This window comes from Melanotaenia boesemani, chromosome 6, assembly GCF_017639745.1.
Source record: "Melanotaenia boesemani isolate fMelBoe1 chromosome 6, fMelBoe1.pri, whole genome shotgun sequence".
Classification (NCBI taxonomy): Eukaryota; Metazoa; Chordata; class Actinopteri; order Atheriniformes; family Melanotaeniidae; genus Melanotaenia; species Melanotaenia boesemani.
This window is the reverse complement of record NC_055687.1, coordinates 4,695,629-4,717,781: the sequence shown is the minus strand read 5'-3', so window position 1 is coordinate 4,717,781 and position 22,153 is coordinate 4,695,629. Positions and strand designations below refer to the sequence as shown.

Genomic DNA, 22,153 nt, shown 5'->3' with positions numbered 1-22,153 from the left:
ATCATTGTCGTCACCTGTTGGTATGCCTCAGTCTGAAAGATAAAGTTAAAAAAACAGAAAATATTACGATTTACATGCTGCTGATGTCATACAGGTTTAGTTAACATGATTCATATCAATGAACACAACTATAAAAATATTGCAAAGCAAAGTCTTCATTGATCATTATTTACCGATTATCGTAGTTTTCTTATTATTTTGTATTGGCCGCCAAGCACTTCCTGGAACTTTTGGAGGCTACATGGACCACGTGATCGGCAAGCGTTTTGAGCTTCCGGTGGCGCGAGAGGAAAACGCGCTGGGAAGTTGTGGATGTGATGGTGGATACTTTTACCGACAATGCAGCCGTGAAGGTGGCCAAGGAGATACTGGAGAAGATGAACCTTAACCAGAAAGCACAGGAACTGGGTAAGCCTCTAAACAGGATTCATATCGGTCATTAGTAGTAAGTAAGTTTATTTCGAGCTCATACAAAACCACATGTACAGCCATGAGAATCCCAAATACAAAAAAAATAAAAATAAAAACAGATCATGCTCGAAAAGGGCGGGAAGAAGTCAAACTTATTAAACCCCACCCCTTCTCCAAAGTTAAAATATTTTCCACTTCCTGTTAATTTTCCATCTGAACTGTACAGTCCTATATCACAATACACATTTAAATGATTTCATATTGTTCGACCATCGCAAGTATTTCATTTTAAACCAACACAAAAATACATATTTCAAAAAGAAGCTTCTTCATTCATATATTGTGTGAAAGTAACATCGTTAAACATTTAGTGAGAAGGTGTTGTATTTTTGGGAGGGACAGGGATGAGTAGAATCAGGAATGAGGGATAACACAAGATGTTTCAGAGACAAAGTCAGAGAAGCCAGACTGAGGTGGTTTGGGTGCAGAGGTGAAGGATGCTGAGGCTGGAACTATAATGAGACATGAAGTGTGGTGAAGGAAGACATGATGGGTGCAAGAGAAGAGGATGAGGTTAGATGGAGGGAAGAGCCAAAAAGGAAATGACGTTGAGAACTAGATAATGGTTCATTATGTTGTGATACACAAAACCGTAGTTTTGTTTTTAATGACTGTTCTGTTTTCAGGCCATCTTTTTTCTCTCTTCCTCTGCCTCAGAGTCGTGTCTTTCCACCATTATATACTCTGCAAATATGAAACCTGACATTAAACTTGATTAAATCTTTTTAGGGTGACTGTTATTTTATTTTATTAATTATTCAGTGACTAAAAGACTCTCTTTCCTTTTTCCCTTAGTGGAGCTCGCTGATCCCCCTATGGATATTAGATAAAATATATTAAAAAAGGATTGAATCCAGAGATGAGCGTGAAATTTAGAGCTCAGCAAACCCTCCCGGAAGAAGAAATACGGAAGCTCTACGAACATCTCGATGGAAGCGGTGAAGAAGGCAAAGATGTCTGCTTGTCATCGAGGTCCAGCAGCAGTTTCTCGTCAGGACTTTTAGAGACAACGCAAAAAAATCAGTTTTGACTACAAACAAAATCTACTTGATGAAATATTTAGTTTTTGTTTGTTGTTTTGGCCTGAACATATAAATGTTCATGAATAACAAACTTGATGCTTAAAAAATAATTTCAAACCAGTAAAAATGTGATGGAACGGGGATCTGATTTAAAGCTTTTTATTTTCACTAGAAAGAAGAAAACTGTGGTGCCTTATTGTTTATTCAGGAGGAACTTTTTCCAAGTCTGATGATGATTTTCTGCTGGTTCTTCATGCAAAATCTTTAATAATTTGAACATTTATAATAAAATTATGTTTGAATTCGTTTTGAGTGACTCATTTTACCTTAATTTGATCTTTATCTTGTTCTCATATATTTTACAAGCAGAGATTTTTGGGGTACCAACGTAAATATTAGTTTATGTTGACAAGAGTCTTTGACGAAGTCTTTTTGTAGCCTATGTACACGTTAGGGTCAGTGTTATATAGTTGATATTTCTGACTAGAAATGAGCTACAACCACCAAACTATACTGTTTTTAAATCAAAGATTATGTACTCCAATTAAATAATTGTGAAGGATTTAGCAAACTGGACCGTAAACAGTGTCAGGACAGAGGATTGGATTGGAAACAGGTTTATTGAATAATTGTGAGTAGCTTCCAGGAAAACCGGGTCTGGTCTCGTAGCCCGCTAGCCTGCGAGAATAGGAGAACCAAGGTGAGAACAGGTGTGACAAAATGGGGATTTATGTATACAGAAGATTACGTACCTGTGGAAGAAATAGGAGCGAGCCGGCAGAATCCCTGTACTGCAATAACAGTGAGGAGATCCGCTGCGTCTGTCGGGGCTGCTGAACCAGGACGGGTTAGCAGGGGTAGATAATGGTTAAACTGAGACTTTGAGTTGGGTATATGTTCAAAGAAGGGGGGTCCGGATGGATCCTCCAGCGGAAGGGAGAGAGAGGCAGGTTGCGTTAATCCAAATCCAAAATTCACATCCACATCCAAATCCAAAATTCAAATCCACATCCAAATCCGATATTCAAATCCTCATCCAATAACACAGTCCAAGGGTCAGATTACCAGCAGGGTCCAAACAACAGAAAAGTCAGAATTACCAGACAGGGGACAGGCAAAAATCCAATATCCAGGTCAGAAGCGGGTTGGTGGTCAAAACAGGCAGGCAGGCCGAAATCAGGGCTGGAAACGTGCAGGGAGTTAACCAAGACGACCTGGCAAAGAAGTGGTGTTATGCACTGGTATATAAAGCACGCAGCGCAGGTGGAGCGCATCAGTAATCAGGAGCGCGCTGGAGGAAGGATGCCTTCAGGGACAGCTGAGAGATTCTGACTATAGGCAACCACCGTGACAAGTAATGCTGGGCCCAGCCTTCCTCCTGTTTCAGACTAAGACTGCTTCTCACGCACACCAGCATCTACGAGAGTCGTACATGCACATAATTTGACATTAAAATACAACATCTGGTGGGAAATAAAGGCCCTTGATCAAAATATGTGAACCCCCACGATGAAATATTCTAATTCCTCACTTTGACGATAACAAGCAATCTAATGGAGAAACTTCCGACAGTACGTGAACGCATCGCTTGTTTCCGCTCGTGCTCCGCGTGAACCGGCATCTCTAACAACCGGATCGCCAGTCTTGGAACTTTTTCTCTGACAAATGCCTCCCAAATCCATCAGAAAGTGTTTGGACGGGATCCTCGGCAGCTTGTCCAAAGAAAACTTTGACAAGTTCGTCCACGAGCTCGTGCAAAGACAGCAGGAACCGCGCGTGCTGCGAAACAGGGTGGAGGGGGAACGATATTGGCGAGTTGTAGAGGTGATGATCCAAACCTTTACTGAAAATACAGCTGTGGATGTGGCCATGGAGTTACTGGAAGAGATCGAACTCAGCTGTGAAGCAAAGGAACTGGGTAAGCGTGTCAGCGTCTCACCAGCCAGCATTTTACTAAAGATTAAAGCTTCAACTTCCATCTTTATGAACTCATTCTAGTTTGGTTCAGTTCATTGTGAGCAGGGAAACAAACACACACACAGTAAAAGATTCCCGCTTCTTCATTTCTTCTTCTTTTTTTAAACTTTCACTTTGACATTAACCCCTTCCTCCCGGGTCACATTGTTCCGGGTGTCTGGAGACGTCGAGCGTCCTCAGAGAAAATCTTCCGTATCACAAATGTGCCTGTTACTCTGTTTTCTGGTTTCAGGAAAACTAGTTTGTGCTGATGATTAGACTGTTAGTTTAGCAGACAGATATTAAAGTAGTGTTGTGAAAAGAAAGTACACACTCTTCTGAATTTAAGGTTTTGTGAACCATAACAGTAAAATTATCAATCTGGTTCTTAGCTCTTAAAATGAGGCAAGTAAAAGCCCAGATGAACAATACAAACATATATTATTTATCAAAAAGAAATCAAACATGTAAGAAGTCCACCCCTTTAAGTTTGTGTTCGGGGAATAATAACAGTATAATATGTCATGTGTTGTTCATCTGAAGTTGCTTTTTACTTTACTTAAATCCCATCAAGCTAATGGTTAGTCTATATAAACAAATAAATAAAAGGATGAATAGAATCAGAATGAGTGGAAGGTTAAAAGAAAATGGAAAACAGAAGCTGTGAGGCTGTAAGCATGAGCTTCTAAAGACGTCTAGTTTTAGTTCAGTCTGGAGACAATCAGGAGCTTTATTCTTCAGACATTTATAGGAAAGTATTGCCGTCTGAGCAGCAGCTCAGATCATTTGTGTTGGAGGAAAACCGTCAGCAGCAGGGCTGCAGCAGCTGTCGTGGTTCAGTGTACCACCTCTACCAGCCTTTCTTATTTAAAGCTATTCTACACCAAATCACGTTAGCAAGCATTTTTCTGCTTCCCAACCTCATAATCTAACCCAAACCACTTGATGCGATTACTCGAAAATATGCATACACACCCAAAGTGGCGTGCTGCTTATTCTCATGCTATGAGATTATGTTTGATGGTACAAAAAACTCAAGAGACACAAGAACCGATATTTTAACGTGATCATCAGCGTGACACAAACACACCAGCAGCCCGGTGAGACCATGATCCCCGCTCAGATATCTGCATCATCACATCATGCAGTCATAGTTAAACTTTCTAACTCTGTCAGGCTTTAGTTGCATCATATTTATAAATGTAACTCTGTGCCTTCCTTGTTTTTACAGGTAAGTCAGCCCGGTCATGTGGGTATAAACCACCATCTGGTCCCAGTGACGGTGAGTTGTCCCTAACTTCTGTTATAACACGAGACATGTGGGGTCCTTATACACAACCATGAAATCCTGTCTTTATATCAAAGCTTCTAAAGTTGCATGAAAAGTTGCATCACATTGTAAGAACTGAACACTTGGTTTTATTTTCACAGCTGGAGCAGCTGGACCTCCTCCAGGTGAGTGTGTTGGCTCTACTTCTATGTAAAGATGAGATTTTTTTTCATTTATCTGGTGCTAAATAACAGCGTTTAGATCTGAACGTATTAAGCAACAGAAAACACAAAACCCTTAAACATCTGTAGCTCCGAGGGACCAGCTTCTCACTTTGTTATAATATAATTATCTAAGTCACATTTGAATGTTTTATAAGCAGAGACGTGCAGTGAATCAGCCGTACAGGAGAGCAGAGTCAGGCAGAATTTACAATTTGTGTCATCACAACCATGAAATCGTGTCTCAATATGACAGCTTCCACACTTGCATGGAAAGTTTTAACTGCATCAAACTGGAAGAATCTAACGCTGTTGAACTTATTTTTGCAGCTGCAGCAGGTGGTCCTCCTCCAGGTGAGATAGCTTCACCCATTTACACTGAGACTGTTGTTAGAAAAGCACAAGCATTACCTCATTTAAATCATTGTTAGCTTTTTGTTTGTTCATTCTGAATTTCTTGTTCAACGCTGTCCTGGAAGAACCGAGCCATGAAGTCAGAGATAAATCTGTTTCTCTACATGCCAGCCTGACAGTCTCTTAACCGTTCACTCGGTGCCCTGCTCAGAGTAAAATATAATTATTGTTAGTCTCCCCAAAACTGAACTAAACGATGATTTAGCTGTTCTAACATCAAATGTCTTTACTTTGGAGTCGGTGCTGATAATGTTCATCTACGCTGTAGAATCTGAATCAGAACGTCTCTGTTCGACGTGAAGACGTCACCTTAACACATTTTCCTCCTGCGGTTAGTGTCAAAGATTTTATGATTGTCAGAATTATTCTGCGTTAATTTCCCAACACTGTACATGTAAAACCACATGAACATCCCTAAAAGTTCTGCTTAGTGAAAATGCGGCGTTATCTCAGCCAGACCAGAGAAGGTGATCTTCAGCATGTAGATGCTTTCTCACCACAGTGAACAGAATCCACCAAAACCCACGTTTTCCTCCTTATTCCTGAAGATCCTGACAGTTTTGTCTGACATATGAAATAACTTCGTAGCGCTGATCTGCGTCCTGGTTCTGACTTGATCTTTTATGGGAAGTGACAATATTAAGGAATCTTTACGATGAATTGTGAAACACCAGGTCCATGATGACAATGTTCAGCTGTAGACTCATTTCTTGTTGTTATGACATGAAATCTTCCTGGTTCACCGATTTCCTTCTCATTCAGCTGAGAGGAAAGTATCAGGTGTGATACGAGGATCAGCAAGTATGAAAGGAAAGGTGTAGAACAGGGCTACTCAATTCGGTCCTACGAGGGCCGCAATCCAGCAGGTTTTCCATGTATCCCTGTACCAACACACCTGAAAAACCTGCTGGACTGCGGCCCTCGTAGGACCGAATTGAGTAGCCCTGGTGTAGAAGATGGTCTGGAGATGGTGGCCTTAAGAAAAAGACAGGAAAGGGAAGGAGGAAAGTCAGAGAAGCCAGACTGAGGTGGTTTGGGTAGGAGGGTTGGTGAAGGATGCTGAGATTGGAACTACCAACCAGGAGGCCCAGAAGAAGAGCAAAGAGGAGATTTATGATGTAATGAAAGAGGACTTGAAGATTTGGGTGTAAGAGAAGAGGATGGGGTTAGATGGAGGCAGATGATTCGCCATGGCGACGGGACCTGATAATGTTTCATTATATTAGTTTTTTTTAATGACTGTTCTGTTTCCAGGACATCGTTTTTATTTTTTCTCTGCTTCTGTCCTCAGTCGTGTCTTTCCACCATTATATAGCCTACTCTGTAAATATGAAACCTGACATTAGAATCGATTCAGTCTTTTTAGGATGGCTCTTACTTTAATTCAGTGATTAAAACATGCTTTCTTTCCTTTTCCTTAGTTGCGCGGGTTGAGCCCACAATGGATCTTAGATAAAAAAAAAGGATTGAATCCAGGGATGAGTGTTAAATTTAGAGGTCAGCAAACCCTCCGAGAAGAAATACGGAAGCTAAACGAACATCTCGATGGAAGTGGTGAAGAAGGCAAAGAGGATGATTTTCTGATGGTTCTTCATGCAAAATGTTGATCATTTGAACGTTTATAATAAAATCCTCTTTTTCAGTTTATTTTGAGTGACTCACTTTACCTTAATTTAGTTTAATTCTCTTTGTCTTTTATTTTACAAAAGAGGGAGGCTGTCAGGCAAAAGAGATTATGAAGATACTTCTCTTGTTAGATACCATATGTGTGTGTGTGTGTATATATATATATATATATATATATATATATATATATATGTATGTGTGGGGGGGCTAGACCATAATTCATCCAGCATCACCTCACCAACCATCTCCAATATCTCTCATGAAACCACCAGATGTGACGACTGAAGTTCAACAGCCAACACTAATGAAGAAACTCTGATAAAACTGATGATCTGAAAGGTCTCATTTGTGCCCCCCGGGTTGGTTGTGGTTGGAACAGAGGACCACCACGTAGATAACATGAGATCTCTGATATTCTTGCAGGGTTTTGATTTGGTGTAAACAGCTGTGGGTATTTTAAATAAAAGTTTGACAACTGTAGCTCTGAAATTCAGCGAGTTACGGCTGCTGAAGCAGATAACACCTGCTGTTATAAATTTAATGTCTGCCAGAAACTGATAAGACGACAGTGCAGCTTGTTAACGCTCAGTTTCTCTCTCTGGTCTGCGGCTGTTCCTCTGGATATAAAACATAACACACAAATGCATGTGACAGCGTGTCCACACTAACAAAGAAAGTCTCCTTTTCCAAGTGCTTTAACGGATTATTTACAGCTGCAGAGTTTCTGTACAGTATGATCACTTTCTGGCACAACGATAGTTGGTCAGTAATCTGTACGGTGTAACTCTTGAATGAAAGCAGACCAGTTTCATGTAGATTCTGCATTTTATTAACAAGAAATGTACTGTAACCAAACCTAAACAGTGAAGCAACATGCCTGAATATCGTTTCTGATGACAGCACCACTGTAATTAATCCGTGTTAAGTCTGTTTTATACCCAGAGGAACAGCCGCAGACCTGAGAGAAAAACGGGGCAACATGGCGTTAACAAGCCGCGCGGTGGCAGGCTCTTCAGTTTCTGGCAGACATTCACTTTATGGAACAACACTGGAGGTGTTTTTTTAAAGCATCAGGACAGACGTGCTGAAGCAGAGACACATTGAAAACCTGCAGGACACTAGAGGTCCGGATTTGATCCTGATGCTTGTCTTTGATTTATTCGTGTACACACAGTAGTAATGTGGGAGTTACGCAGGACATGCCGTCACCTGCCTGCCCGCAGCGAGTCGGTGCGTGCGTGCATGTGTGTCTGTGTTTTGCTCTTACTTTTCATTCACCAGCTGTTACACACGTCTTAGCTAACTCCTGAAAACTACAATACAAATAACACACATGCACCGCAGGGAGAATAAAGCTGAAGACGCAGCATGGACATACTGACAGCGTCATTATGGGGCGCCAAGTGTAAAAGTTCAGTATAAAAGTTGTAGCTGACACATTTTCATTATTTATCTCACTTTTCTCACATTTAGCACATTTTCCCTACATTTTCCTACATTTAACATAACTTTTAACCACATGTATAATGGTCCAACAGAACATCTAAATCTAAATGTTAAATCTAAATCTAAATGTTATATGTTAAATCTAAATGTTAAATCTAAATCTAAATGTTATATGTTAAATCTAAATGTTAAATCTAAATCTAAATGTTATATGTTAAATCTAAATGTTAAATCTAAATCTAAATGTTATATGTTAAATCTAAATGTTAAATCTAAATCTAAATGTTTAAATCTAAATCTAAATGTTATATGTTAAATCTAAATGTTAAATCTAAATCTAAATGTTATATGTTAAATCTAAATGTTAAATCTAAATCTAAATGTTAAATCTAAATCTAAATGTTATATGTTAAATCTAAATGTTAAATCTAAATCTAAATGTTTAAATCTAAATCTAAATGTTATATGTTAAATCTAAATGTTAAATCTAAATCTAAATGTTATATGTTAAATCTAAATGTTAAATCTAAATCTAAATGTTTAAATCTAAATCTAAATGTTATATGTTAAATCTAAATGTTTAAATCTAAATCTAAATGTTATATGTTAAATCTAAATGTTAAATCTAAATCTAAATGTTAAATCTAAATCTAAATGTTATATGTTAAATCTAAATGTTAAATCTAAATCTAAATGTTAAATCTAAATCTAAATGTTATATGTTAAATCTAAATGTTAAATCTAAATCTAAATGTTAAATCTAAATCTAAATGTTATATGTTAAATCTAAATGTTAAATCTAAATCTAAATCTAAATGTTATATGTTAAATCTAAATGTTAAATCTAAATCTAAATGTTGAACCTAAATGTTTCGAATATATGCTAATTCACCCCGCCCCTTTTAGCCTCAACCAATAGGCTAGTAGGGAAACACTCGCGCACGCACACACACACACAGGCGCTCGCACACACGTCTTTACTGTGAATGTGTTGGTTGTTATATCTTAAAAACCAAAGCAGCAAAAACGAAGATTTTTTCAGCACAAACCAGCACTAACGCAGCACAAACGATCGAGACCATTTTTGTTCAATTTGAACAATGTGGGGGGCTGGATGAACTTACAGTGACCTTAAAAACATGTTTTAATATTGTAACGTCCTGCCGGACGTGTAAAGAACAGGTCGGAAGCTTCTCCAAGAACGGCAGCTTTATTGCTCTCAATAACGGTTACTGTTGGCCGTAACCACGCCGTACACTTGACAACAGCTCTCCCTCCAAGAACTTTTTGAGCAGAGAAGAAGAAGAAAAGAAACTACCCCCCTCCTTTTCCCCGCCCCTCGAACATTTTAACACTCATAACATTGGCTAGAACCATGGGAGAATAACACAACTCTTAACATTAGTGGGACCACAATGGAACCGCTACAATATCTTAAAAACTAAAGCAGCACAAACGAAAATGTTTTCAGCACAAACCAGCACTAACGCAGCACAAACGATCGAGACCATTTCCGCTGTGTTTTGCGTGGGGTGGGGGGCCAGCTTCACGCAGGTCATCCACCGACACATTCACAGTAAAGACGTGTGTGCGAGCGCCTGTGAGTGCGTGCGCGCGCGCGAGTGTTTCCCTACTAGCCTATTGGTTGAGGCTAAAAGGGGCGGGGTTAATTAGCATATATTCGAAACATTTAGGTTCAACATTTAGATTTAGATTTAGATTTAACATTTAGATTTAACATATAACATTTAGATTTAGATTTAACATTTAGATTTAACATATAACATTTAGATTTAGATTTAACATTTAGATTTAACATATAACATTTAGATTTAGATTTAAACATTTAGATTTAGATTTAACATTTAGATTTAACATATAATATTTAGATTTAGATTTAACATTTAGATTTAACATATAACATTTAGATTTAGATTTAACATTTAGATTTAACATATAACATTTAGATTTAGATTTAACATTTAGATTTAACATATAACATTTAGATTTAGATTTAACATTTAGATTTAACATATAACATTTAGATTTAGATTTAACATTTAGATTTAGATGTTCTGTTGGACCATTATACATGTGGTTAAAAGTTATGTTAAATGTAGGAAAATGTAGGGAAAATGTGCTAAATGTGAGAAAAGTGAGATAAATAATGAAAATGTGTCAGCTACAACTTTTATACTGAACTTTTACACTTGGCGCCCCATAACAATACACATTTAAATGATTTCATATTGTTCGACCATCGCAAGTATTTCATTTTAAACCAACACAAAAAATACATATTTAAAAAAGAAGCTTCTTCATTCATATTGTGTGAAAGTAACATCGTTAAACATTTAGTGAGAAGGTGTTGTATTTTTGGGAGGGACAGGGATGAGTAGAATCAGGAATGAGGGATAACACAAGATGTTTCAGAGACAAAGTCAGAGAAGCCAGACTGAGGTGGTTTGGGTGCAGAGGTGAAGGATGCTGAGGCTGGAACTATAATGAGACATGAAGTGTGGTGAAGGAAGACATGATGGGTGCAAGAGAAGAGGATGAGGTTAGATGGAGGGAAGAGCCAAAAAGGAAATGACGTTGAGAACTAGATAATGGTTCATTATGTTGTGATACACAAAACCGTAGTTTTATTTTTAATGACTGTTCTGTTTTCAGGCCATCTTTTTTCTCTCTTCCTCTGCCTCAGAGTCGTGTCTTTCCACCATTATATACTCTGCAAATATGAAACCTGACATTAAACTTGATTAAATCTTTTTAGGGTGACTGTTATAATTATTCAGTGACTAAAAGACTCTTTCCTTTTTCCTTAGTGGACCTCGCTGATCCCCCTATTGATATTAGATAAAATATATTAAAGAAGGACTGAATCCAGAGATGAGCGTGAAATTTGGAGTTCAGCAAACCCTCCCGGAAGAAGAAATACGGAAGCTCTACGAACATCTCGATGGAAGCGGTGAAGAAGGCAAAGATGTCTGCTTGTCATCGAGGTCCAGCAGCAGTTTCTCGTCAGGACTTTTAGAGACAACGCAAAAAAATCAGTTTTGACTACAAACAAAATCTACTTGATCATGAAATATTTAGTTTTTGTTTGTTGTTTTGGCCTGAACATATAAATGTTCATGAATAACAAACTTGATGCTTAAAAAATAATTTCAAACCAGTAAAAATGTGATGGAACGGGGATCTGATTTAAAGCTTTTTATTTTCACTAGAAAGAAGAAAACTGTTGAACTTTTTCCAAGTCTGATGATGATTTTCTGCTGGTTCTTCATGCAAACGCTTTAATAATTTGAACATTTATAATAAAATTATCTTTGAATTCGTTTTGAGTGACTCATTTTACCTTAATTTGATCTTTATCTTGTTCTCATATATTTTACAAGCAGAGATTTTTGGGGTACCAACGTAAATATTAGTTTATGTTGACAAGAGTCTTTGACGAAGTCTTTTTGTAGCCTATGTACACGTTAGGGTCAGTGTTATAGTTGATATTTCTGACTAGAAATGAGCTACAACCACCAAACTATACTGTTTTTAAATCAAAGATTATGTACTCCAATTAAATAATTGTGAAGGATTTAGCAAACTGGACCGTAAACAGTGTCAGGACAGAGGATTGGATTGGAAACAGGTTTATTGAATAATTGTGAGTAGCTTCCAGGAAAACCGGGTCTGGTCTCGTAGCCCGCTAGCCTGCGAGAATAGGAGAACCAAGGTGAGAACAGGTGTGACAAAATGGGGATTTATGTATACAGAAGATTACGTACCGGCGGAAGAAATAGGAGCGAGCCGGCAGAATCCCTGTACTGCAATAACAGTGAGGAGATCCGCTGCGTCTGTCGGGGCTGCTGAACCAGGACGGGTTAGCAGGGGTAGATAATGGTTAAACTGAGACTTTGAGTTGGGTATATGTTCAAAGAAGGGGGGTCCGGATGGATCCTCCAGTGGAAGGGAGAGAGGCAGGTTGCGTTAATCCAAATCCAAAATTCACATCCACATCCAAATCCGATATTCAAATCCTCATCCAAATCCGATATTCAAATCCTCATCCAATAACACAGTCCAAGGGTCAGATTACCAGCGGGGTCCAAACAACAGAAAAGTCAGAATTACCAAACAGGGGGCAGGCAAAAATCCAATATCCAGGTCAGAAGCGGGTTGGTGGTCAAAACAGGCAGGCAGGCCGAAATCAGGGCTGGAAATGTGCAGGGAGTTAATCAAAACGATCTGGCAAAGGAGTGGTGTTGTGCACTGGTATATAAAGCACGCAGCGCAGGTGGAGCGCATCAGTAATCAGGAGCGCGCTGGAGGAAGGATGCCTTCAGGGACAGCTGGGAGATTCTGACTATAGGCAACCACCGTGACAAGTAATGCTGGGCCCAGCCTTCCTCCTGTTTCAGACTAAGACTGCTTCTCACGCACACCAGCATCTACGAAAGTCGTACATGCACATAATTTGACATTAACATACAACATCTGGTGGGAAATAAAGGCCCTTGATCAAAATATGTGAACCCCCACGATGAAATATTCTAATTCCTCACTTTGACGATAACAAGCAATCTAATGGAGAAATTTCCGACAGTACGTGAACGCATCGCTTGTTTCCGCTCGTGCTCCGCGTGAACCGGCATCTCTAACAACCGGATCGCCAGTCTTGGAACTTTTTCTCTGACAAATGCCTCCCAAATCCATCAGAAAGTGTTTGGACGGGATCCTCGGCAGCTTGTCCAAAGAAAACTTTGACAAGTTCGTCCACGAGCTCGTGCAAAGACAGCAGGAACCGCGCGTGCTGCGAAACAGGGTGGAGGGGAAACGATATTGGCAAGTTGTAGAGGTGATGATCCAAACCTTTACTGAAAATACAGCTGTGGATGTGGCCATGGAGTTACTGGAAGAGATCGACCTCAGCTGTGAAGCAGAGGAACTGGGTAAGCGTGTCAGCGTCTCACCAGCCAGCATTTTACTAAAGATTAAAGCTTCAACTTCCATCTTTATGAACTCATTCTAGTTTGGTTCAATTCATTGTGAGCAGGGAAACAAACACACACACAGTAAAAGATTCCCGCTTCTTCATTTCTTCTTTTTTTTTTTAACTTTCACTTTGACATTAACCCCTTCCTCCCGGGTCACATTGTTCCGGGTGTCTGGAGACGTCGAGCGTCCTCAGAGAAAATCTTTCGTATCACAAATGTGTCTGTTTTCTGGTTTCAGGAAAACTAGTTTGTGCTGATGATTAGACTGTTAGTTTAGCAGACAGATATTAAAGTAGTGTTGTGAAAAGAAAGTACACACTCTTCTGAATTTAAGGTTTTGTGAACCATAACAGTAAAATTATCAATCTGGTTCTTAGCTCTTAAAATGAGGCAAGTAAAAGCCCAGATGAACAATACAAACATATATTATTTAACAAAAAGAAATCAAACATGTAAGAAGTCCACCCCTTTAAGTTTGTGTTCGGGGAATAATAACAGTATAATATGTCATGTGTTGTTCATCTGAAGTTGCTTTTTACTTTACTTAAATCCCATCAAGCTAATGGTTATTCTATATAAACAAATAAATAAAAGGATGAATAGAATCAGAATGAGTGGAAGGTTAAAAGAAAATGGAAAACAGAAGCTGTGAGGCTGTAAGCATGAGCTTCTAAAGACGTCTAGTTTTAGTTCAGTCTGGAGACAATCAGGAGCTTTATTCTTCAGACATTTATAGGAAAGTATTGCCGTCTGAGCAGCAGCTCAGATCATTTGTGTTGGAGGAAAACCGTCAGCAGCAGGGCTGCAGCAGCTGTCGTGGTTCAGTGTACCACCTCTACCAGCCTTTCTTATTTAAAGCTATTCTACACCAAATCACGTTAGCAAGCATTTTTCTGCTTCCCAACCTCATAATCTAACCCAAACCACTTGATGCGATTACTCGAAAATATGCATACACACCCAAAGTGGCGTGCTGCTTATTCTCATGCTATGAGATTATGTTTGATGGTACAAAAAACTCAAGAGACACAAGAACCGATATTTTAACGTGATCATCAGCGTGACACAAACACACCAGCAGCCCGGTGAGACCATGATCCCCGCTCAGATATCTGCATCATCACATCATGCAGTCATAGTTAAACTTTCTAACTCTGTCAGGCTTTAGTTGCATCATATTTATAAATGTAACTCTGTGCCTTCCTTGTTTTTACAGGTAAGTCAGCCCGGTCATGTGGGTATAAACCACCATCTGGTCCCAGTGATGGTGAGTTGTCCCTAACTTCTGTTATAACACGAGACATGTGGGGTCCTTATACACAACCATGAAATCCTGTCTTTATATCAAAGCTTCTAAAGTTGCATGAAAAGTTGCATCACATTGTAAGAACTGAACACTTGGTTTTATTTTCACAGCTGGAGCAGCTGGACCTCCTCCAGGTGAGTGTGTTGGCTATACTTCTATGTAAAGATGAGATTTTTTTTCATTTATCTGGTGCTAAATAACAGCGTTTAGATCTGAACGTATTAAGCAACAGAAAACACAAAACCCTTAAACATCTGTAGCTCCGAGGGACCAGCTTCTCACTTTGTTATAATATAATTATCTAAGTCACATTTGAATGTTTTATAAGCAGAGACGTGCAGTGAATCAGCCGTACAGGAGAGCAGAGTCAGGCAGAATTTACAATTTGTGTCATCACAACCATGAAATCGTGTCTCAATATGACAGCTTCCACACTTGCATGGAAAGTTTTAACTGCATCAAACTGGAAGAATCTAACGCTGTTGAACTTATTTTTGCAGCTGCAGCAGGTGGTCCTCCTCCAGGTGAGATAGCTTCACCCATTTACACTGAGACTGTTGTTAGAAAAGCACAAGCATTACCTCATTTAAATCATTGTTAGCTTTTTGTTTGTTCATTCTGAATTTCTTGTTCAACGCTGTCCTGGAAGAACCGAGCCATGAAGTCAGAGATAAATCTGTTTCTCTACATGCCAGCCTGACAGTCTCTTAACCGTTCACTCGGTGCCCTGCTCAGAGTAAAGTATAATTATTGTTAGTCTCCCCAAAACTGAACTAAACGATGATTTAGCTGTTCTAACATCAAATGTCTTTACTTTGGAGTCGGTGCTGATGATGTTCATCTACGCTGTAGAATCTGAATCAGAACGTCTCTGTTCGACGTGAAGACGTCACCTTAACACATTTTCCTCCTACGGTTAGTGTCAAAGATTTTATGATTATCAGAATTATTCCACGTTAATTTCCCAACACTGTACAACACTGTACATGTGTAAAACCACATGAACATCCTTCATCCAAGTTCTGCTTAGTGAAAATGCGGCGTTATCTCAGCCAGACCAGAGAAGGTGATCTTCAGCATGTAGATGCTTTCTCACCACAGTGAACAGATTCCACCAAAACCCACGTTTTCCTCCTTATTCCTGAAGATCCTGACAGTTTTGTCTGACGTATTAAATGACTTCGTAGCGCTGATCTGCGTCCTTCTTCTGACTTGATCTTTTATGGGAAGTGACAATATTAAGGAATCTTTACGATGAATTCATCTATTTATTTGTTTAAAAGACACAATGCACATTAATGAGCATAAAATGTAAAAAAGCAGGAATTAGCCGGTGGCATCTTTCCGTCTGTGGTTCCTAGCAGATCAAGAACATATAGAAGCAGTTATTAAAGACAAGGATCATCCACACAATCCAACACTGGAGCCATGAGACGTAACTGAGAGAACAGTCACACGTCTGCGTCCTCTTTAGCAACATCTGAGTTTTGGTTTAAATATTTTTAATGTGGCAAACTTTCCTGATATCAGCTGGGTTGCTGTTATAAATTCCAGTTTTTAATTCTGTGATTAAATATGAAATTTATTTATTGTTACATCTCTGATAGAGAGATTAATTAAAAACAGTATCATAACATAAATAGATCAAATAAATAAAAAAGGAACAATAAAAAACACCTCCACATGGTGTTATGGCTTCTGTAGCCAGACCTTTGATATCAGACACTCCACATACAAAAAGTTCAGCCTCTTTTCATTTTAAATGTTTAATAGAAGAATCCTGCAGAGCAACATAGTGCTTTTATTTAGGATCAGTTTCCATGACGACCAGATCACTTTTCATTGATGCATAAAACCTTAGTTTTCTTTTTCAAGACAATTGTTGTCTTTTACCCTTATTTTCTAGTTTCCCCAAATACCTGCAGCAGACGTAGATTTAAAGATAAAAAATGAATAACTGTGACCAACAGAGCCATAACTTACACACTCATGAAAGTCTTTTCAGGTAGTTTGTTCCTGTAATTATTCAGGAACTAAAAGACTTTGCTTTCTCCTCAGAGAGGCACTTCGTGGACACACACAGGACGGCCTTGATCCAGGATCTGAGCCTCGTTGACCCCATTTTGGACGTGCTCCGGGGAGAAGGAGTAATCAATCCTGAAATGTACAATAACATAAGAGCAGAGAGAACTCCCCAGAATAAGATGAGGAAACTTTTTGAATATCTTGATGCAATGGGTGAAGAGGGAAAAGATGTCTTCCTGTCGGCCCTCAAGGACCAGCAGCCGTTTCTTTACAACAAACTTTGTTCGTCTGCTCAGGTTTCCAAATGAGTTTGTCCAGAAACATCTCACCTGGTAAAATAAAGGCCCAGAAAAATGTAAAATATTGTGATAAAATCAAGTTTGGAGCCAAACAGAAAGGATCTACCTGAACATAAACGTCTCTGTTCTACCGTAGAAACCAGCAAATGTACCTGATAATGTATCTTGATGCCACTGCTCCTCATTTGATAGAAGAAATTTTATTTTTACAAGTCAGATTATTTAATCTGTTTTGAATCTTTTTATTTACACATTTATGTTTGTTTGGGTTGAAATGTGTCATTTCATAATCAAAATGTTTTATAATCTGGAAACTTTAATTCTGATTGACTCAAAGTGATTTTTATTGCTTTCTGATGTATTTTACCAGAAATAAAACAGATGCTGCAGATGAAAGAAATGTCTAACTTGTGATGAAGTAGTACTTCATGCTGAGGCATGGAGAGATTCTGCTGGATGACGCTGTCATTATGTCCATGATGCGTCTTCAGCTTTATTCTCCCTGCGGTGCATGTGTGTTATTTGTATTGTAGTTTTCAGGAGTTAGCTAAGACGTGTGTAACAGCTGGTGAATGAAAAGCAAAATACAAAACACAGACACACGTGCACGCACGCACCGACTCACTGCGCGCAGGCAGGTGACGGCATGTCCTGCGTAACTCCCACATTACTACTGTGTGTACATGAATAAATCAAAGACAAGCATCAGGACCAAATCCGGACCTCTAGTGTCCTGCAGGTTTTCAATGTGTCCCTGCTTCAGCACGTCTGACTCAAATTAATGAGTGATTGTGTAGAACTGGTTGCTGGATCCATTTCATTTAGGTCATGTGTGTTGGAGCGGGGACACGTTGAAACCCTGCGGGGCACTGACCCACGAGGTCCGGTTTGGAGCTATCTGTATGGCGCCTCAATGTTTCGTGTCCCGATATTTTAAGATCACAATAACATAATTTACATATTCGCGTGTCACGTTATGACAATAAAACTATGACGTCATAACCCCACACCCTCAAGCTGGCTGCAGATCGTGTTTATAAAAATTTCCGGCACTTTCCGCTGCTCAGTTCGAGGTGGAAGAGCTTCGAGAGTAAAGGCATCCGGACCGCCAGTCTTGGAACTTTTTCTCTGACAAATGCCTCCCAAATCCATCAGAAAGTGTTTGGACGGGATCCTCGGCAGCTTGTCCAAAGAAAACTTTGACAAGTTCGTCCACGAGCTCGTGCAAAGACAGCAGGAACCGCGCGTGCTGCGAAACAGGGTGGAGGGGGAACGATATTGGCAAGTTGTAGAGGTGATGATCCAAACCTTTACTGAAAATACAGCTGTGGATGTGGCCATGGAGTTACTGGAAGAGATCGACCTCAGCTGTGAAGCAGAGGAACTGGGTAAGCGTGTCAGCGTCTCACCAGCCAGCATTTTACTAAAGATTAAAGCTTCAACTTCCATCTTTATTTAACTCATTCTAGTTTGGTTCAATTCATTGTGAGCAGGGAAACAAACACACACACAGTAAAAGATTCCCGCTTCTTCATTTCTTCTTTTTTTTTTTAACTTTCACTTTGACATTAACCCCTTCCTCCCGGGTCACATTGTTCCGGGTGTCTGGAGACGTCGAGCGTCCTCAGAGAAAATCTTTCGTATCATAAATGTGTCTGTTTTCTGGTTTCAGGAAAACTAGTTTGTGCTGATGATTAGACTGTTAGTTTAGCAGACAGATATTAAAGTAGTGTTGTGAAAAGAAAATACACACTCTTCTGAATTTAAGGTTTTGTGAACCATAACAGTAAAATTATCAATCTGGTTCTTAGCTCTTAAAATGAGGCAAGTAAAAGCCCAGATGAACAATACAAACATATATTATTTAACAAAAAGAAATCAAACATGTAAGAAGTCCACCCCTTTAAGTTTGTGTTCGGGGAATAATAACAGTATAATATGTCATGTGTTGTTCATCTGAAGTTGCTTTTTACTTTACTTAAATCCCATCAAGCTAATGGTTAGTCTATATAAACAAATAAATAAAAGGATGAATAGAATCAGAATGAGTGGAAGGTTAAAAGAAAATGGAAAAAGAAGCTGTGAGGCTGTAAGCATGAGCTTCTAAAGACGTCTAGTTTTAGTTCAGTCTGGAGACAATCAGGAGCTTTATTCTTCAGACATTTATAGGAAAGTATTGCCGTCTGAGCAGCAGCTCAGATCATTTGTGTTGGAGGAAAACCGTCAGCAGCAGGGCTGCAGCAGCTGTCGTGGTTCAGTGTACCACCTCTACCAGCCTTTCTTATTTAAAGCTATTCTACACCAAATCACGTTAGCAAGCATTTTTCTGCTTCCCAACCTCATAATCTAACCCAAACCACTTGATGCGATTACTCGAAAATATGCATACACACCCAAAGTGGCGTGCTGCTTATTCTCATGCTATGAGATTATGTTTGATGGTACAAAAAACTCAAGAGACACAAGAACCGATATTTTAACGTGATCATCAGCGTGACACAAACACACCAGCAGCCCGGTGAGACCATGATCCCCGCTCAGATATCTGCATCATCACATCATGCAGTCATAGTTAAACTTTCTAACTCTGTCAGGCTTTAGTTGCATCATATTTATAAATGTAACTCTGTGCCTTCCTTGTTTTTACAGGTAAGTCAGCCCGGTCATGTGGGTATAAACCAACATCTGGTCCCAGTGACGGTGAGTTGTCCCTAACTTCTGTTATAACACGAGACATGTGGGGTCCTTATACACAACCATGAAATCCTGTCTTTATATCAAAGCTTCTAAAGTTGCATGAAAAGTTGCATCACATTGTAAGAACTGAACACTTGGTTTTATTTTCACAGCTGGAGCAGCTGGACCTCCTCCAGGTGAGTGTGTTGGCTATACTTCTATGTAAAGATGAGATTTTTTTTCATTTATCTGGTGCTAAATAACAGCGTTTAGATCTGAACGTATTAAGCAACAGAAAACACAAAACCCTTAAACATCTGTAGCTCCGAGGGACCAGCTTCTCACTTTGTTATAATATAATTATCTAAGTCACATTTGAATGTTTTATAAGCAGAGACGTGCAGTGAATCAGCCGTACAGGAGAGCAGAGTCAGGCAGAATTTACAATTTGTGTCATCACAACCATGAAATCGTGTCTCAATATGACAGCTTCCACACTTGCATGGAAAGTTTTAACTGCATCAAACTGGAAGAATCTAACGCTGTTGAACTTATTTTTGCAGCTGCAGCAGGTGGTCCTCCTCCAGGTGAGATAGCTTCACCCATTTACACTGAGACTGTTGTTAGAAAAGCACAAGCATTACCTCATTTAAATCATTGTTAGCTTTTTGTTTGTTCATTCTGAATTTCTTGTTCAACGCTGTCCTGGAAGAACCGAGCCATGAAGTCAGAGATAAATCTGTTTCTCTACATGCCAGCCTGACAGTCTCTTAACCGTTCACTCGGTGCCCTGCTCAGAGTAAAATATAATTATTGTTAGTCTCCCCAAAACTGAACTAAACGATGATTTAGCTGTTCTAACATCAAATGTCTTTACTTTGGAGTCGGTGCTGATAATGTTCATCTACGCTGTAGAATCTGAATCAGAACGTCTCTGTTCGACGTGAAGACGTCACCTTAACACATTTTCCTCCTGCGGTTAGTGTCAAAGATTTTATGATTGTCAGAATTATTCTGCGTTAATTTCCCAACACTGTACATGTAAAACCACATGAACATCCCTAAAAGTTCTGCTTAGTGAAAATGCGGCGTTATCTCAGCCAGACCAGAGAAGGTGATCTTCAGCATGTAGATGCTTTCTCACCACAGTGAACAGAATCCACCAAAACCCACGTTTTCCTCCTTATTCCTGAAGATCCTGACAGTTTTGTCTGACATATGAAATAACCTCGTAGCGCTGATCTGCGTCCTTCTTCTGACTTGATCTTTTATGGGAAGTGACAATATTAAGGAATCTTTACGATGAATTCATCTATTTATTTGTTTAAAAGAGACAATGCACATTAATGAGCATAAAATGTAAAAAAGCAGGAATTAGCCGGTGGCATCTTTCCGTCTGTGGTTCCTAGCAGATCAAGAACATATAGAAGCAGTTATTAAAGACAAGGATCATCCACACAATCCAACACTGGAGCCATGAGACGTAACTGAGAGAACAGTCACACGTCTGCGTCCTCTTTAGCAACATCTGAGTTTTGGTTTAAATATTTTTAATGTGGCAAACTTTCCTGATATCAGCTGGGTTGCTGTTATAAATTCCAGTTTTTAATTCTGTGATTAAATATGAAATTTATTTATTGTTACATCTCTGATAGAGAGATTAATTACAAACAGCATCATAACATAAATAGATCAAATAAATAGAAAAAAGGAACAATAAAAAACACCTCCACATGGTGTTATGGCTTCTGTAGCCAGACCTTTGATATCAGACACTCCACATACAAAAAGTTCAGCCTCTTTTCATTTTAAATGTTTAATAGAAGAATCCTGCAGAGCAACATTCTGCTTTTATTTAGGATCAGTTTCCATGACGACCAGATCACTTTTCATTGATGCATAAAACCTTAGTTTTCTTTTTCAAGACAATTGTTGTCTTTTACCCTTATTTTCTAGTTTCCCCAAATACCTGCAGCAGACGTAGATTTAAAGATAAAAAAATGAATAACTGTGACCAACAGAGCCATAACTTACACACTCATGAAAGTCTTTTCAGGTAGTTTGTTCCTGTAATTATTCAGGAACTAAAAGACTTTTCTTTCTCCTCAGAGAGGCACTTCGTGGACACACACAGGACGGCCTTGATCCAGGATCTGAGCCTCGTTGACCCCATTTTGGACGTGCTCCGGGGAGAAGGAGTAATCAATCCTGAAATGTACAGTAACATAAGAGCAGAGAGAACTCCCCAGAATAAGATGAGGAAACTTTTTGAATATCTTGATGCAATGGGTGAAGAGGGAAAAGATGTCTTCCTGTCGGCCCTCAAGGACCAGCAGCCGTTTCTTTACAACAAACTTTGTTCGTCTGCTCAGGTTTCCAAATGAGTTTGTCCAGAAACATCTCACCTGGTAAAATAAAGGCCCAGAA

General features: G+C 39.2%; 2 protein-coding genes and 1 long non-coding RNA gene across 6 annotated transcripts; 2 read left to right on the top strand and 1 right to left on the bottom strand.

The window, feature by feature from the left end:
- Positions 1–420: 420 nt before the first annotated feature.
- Positions 421–12,678, bottom strand: LOC121641709. Its single transcript, XR_006010762.1, has 3 exons — positions 12,617–12,678; positions 2,246–2,675; positions 421–2,171 (listed from the first exon to the last, which is right to left on the bottom strand). It is a non-coding gene; the product is annotated as an uncharacterized LOC121641709 (long non-coding RNA).
- LOC121641696 (apoptosis-associated speck-like protein containing a CARD) lies at positions 3,074–22,135 on the top strand. Of its 3 annotated transcripts, XM_041987984.1 has the most exons (6): positions 3,074–3,158; positions 18,186–18,438; positions 19,700–19,750; positions 19,900–19,923; positions 20,290–20,313; positions 21,836–22,135. In XM_041987984.1, exons 2-6 carry the CDS (start codon positions 18,186–18,188, stop codon positions 22,108–22,110), a joined length of 627 nt encoding a protein of 208 aa, XP_041843918.1. In that variant the 5' UTR covers positions 3,074–3,158; the 3' UTR covers positions 22,111–22,135. The 3 variants fall into 3 exon arrangements, with proteins under 3 accessions (XP_041843918.1, XP_041843919.1, XP_041843917.1); XM_041987983.1 differs by lacking the exon at positions 3,074–3,158 and having other exon boundaries at positions 18,086–18,438; XM_041987985.1 differs by lacking the exons at positions 3,074–3,158; positions 20,290–20,313 and having other exon boundaries at positions 18,084–18,438.
- Positions 13,023–17,084, top strand: LOC121641697 (apoptosis-associated speck-like protein containing a CARD). Of its 2 annotated transcripts, XM_041987986.1 has the most exons (5): positions 13,024–13,375; positions 14,637–14,687; positions 14,837–14,860; positions 15,227–15,250; positions 16,785–17,084. In XM_041987986.1, exons 1-5 carry the CDS (start codon positions 13,123–13,125, stop codon positions 17,057–17,059), a joined length of 627 nt encoding a protein of 208 aa, XP_041843920.1. In that variant the 5' UTR covers positions 13,024–13,122; the 3' UTR covers positions 17,060–17,084. The 2 variants fall into 2 exon arrangements, with proteins under 2 accessions (XP_041843921.1, XP_041843920.1); XM_041987987.1 differs by lacking the exon at positions 15,227–15,250 and having other exon boundaries at positions 13,023–13,375.
- Positions 22,136–22,153: the final 18 nt, after the last annotated feature.

Excerpts from the sequence above, each read along its gene's own strand:
- LOC121641697 (XM_041987986.1), top strand. The coding sequence starts at position 13,123 with ATGCCTCCCAAATCCATCAGAAAGTGTTTGGACGGGATCCTCGGCAGC. Across the intron at positions 14,688-14,836 it reads ACCATCTGGTCCCAGTGATG|CTGGAGCAGCTGGACCTCCT; the intron begins GTGAGTTGTCCC and ends TTATTTTCACAG. Across the intron at positions 14,861-15,226 it reads AGCAGCTGGACCTCCTCCAG|CTGCAGCAGGTGGTCCTCCT; the intron begins GTGAGTGTGTTG and ends TTATTTTTGCAG.
- LOC121641696 (XM_041987984.1), top strand. The coding sequence starts at position 18,186 with ATGCCTCCCAAATCCATCAGAAAGTGTTTGGACGGGATCCTCGGCAGC. Across the intron at positions 18,439-19,699 it reads CTGTGAAGCAGAGGAACTGG|GTAAGTCAGCCCGGTCATGT; the intron begins GTAAGCGTGTCA and ends TTGTTTTTACAG. Across the intron at positions 19,751-19,899 it reads AACATCTGGTCCCAGTGACG|CTGGAGCAGCTGGACCTCCT; the intron begins GTGAGTTGTCCC and ends TTATTTTCACAG.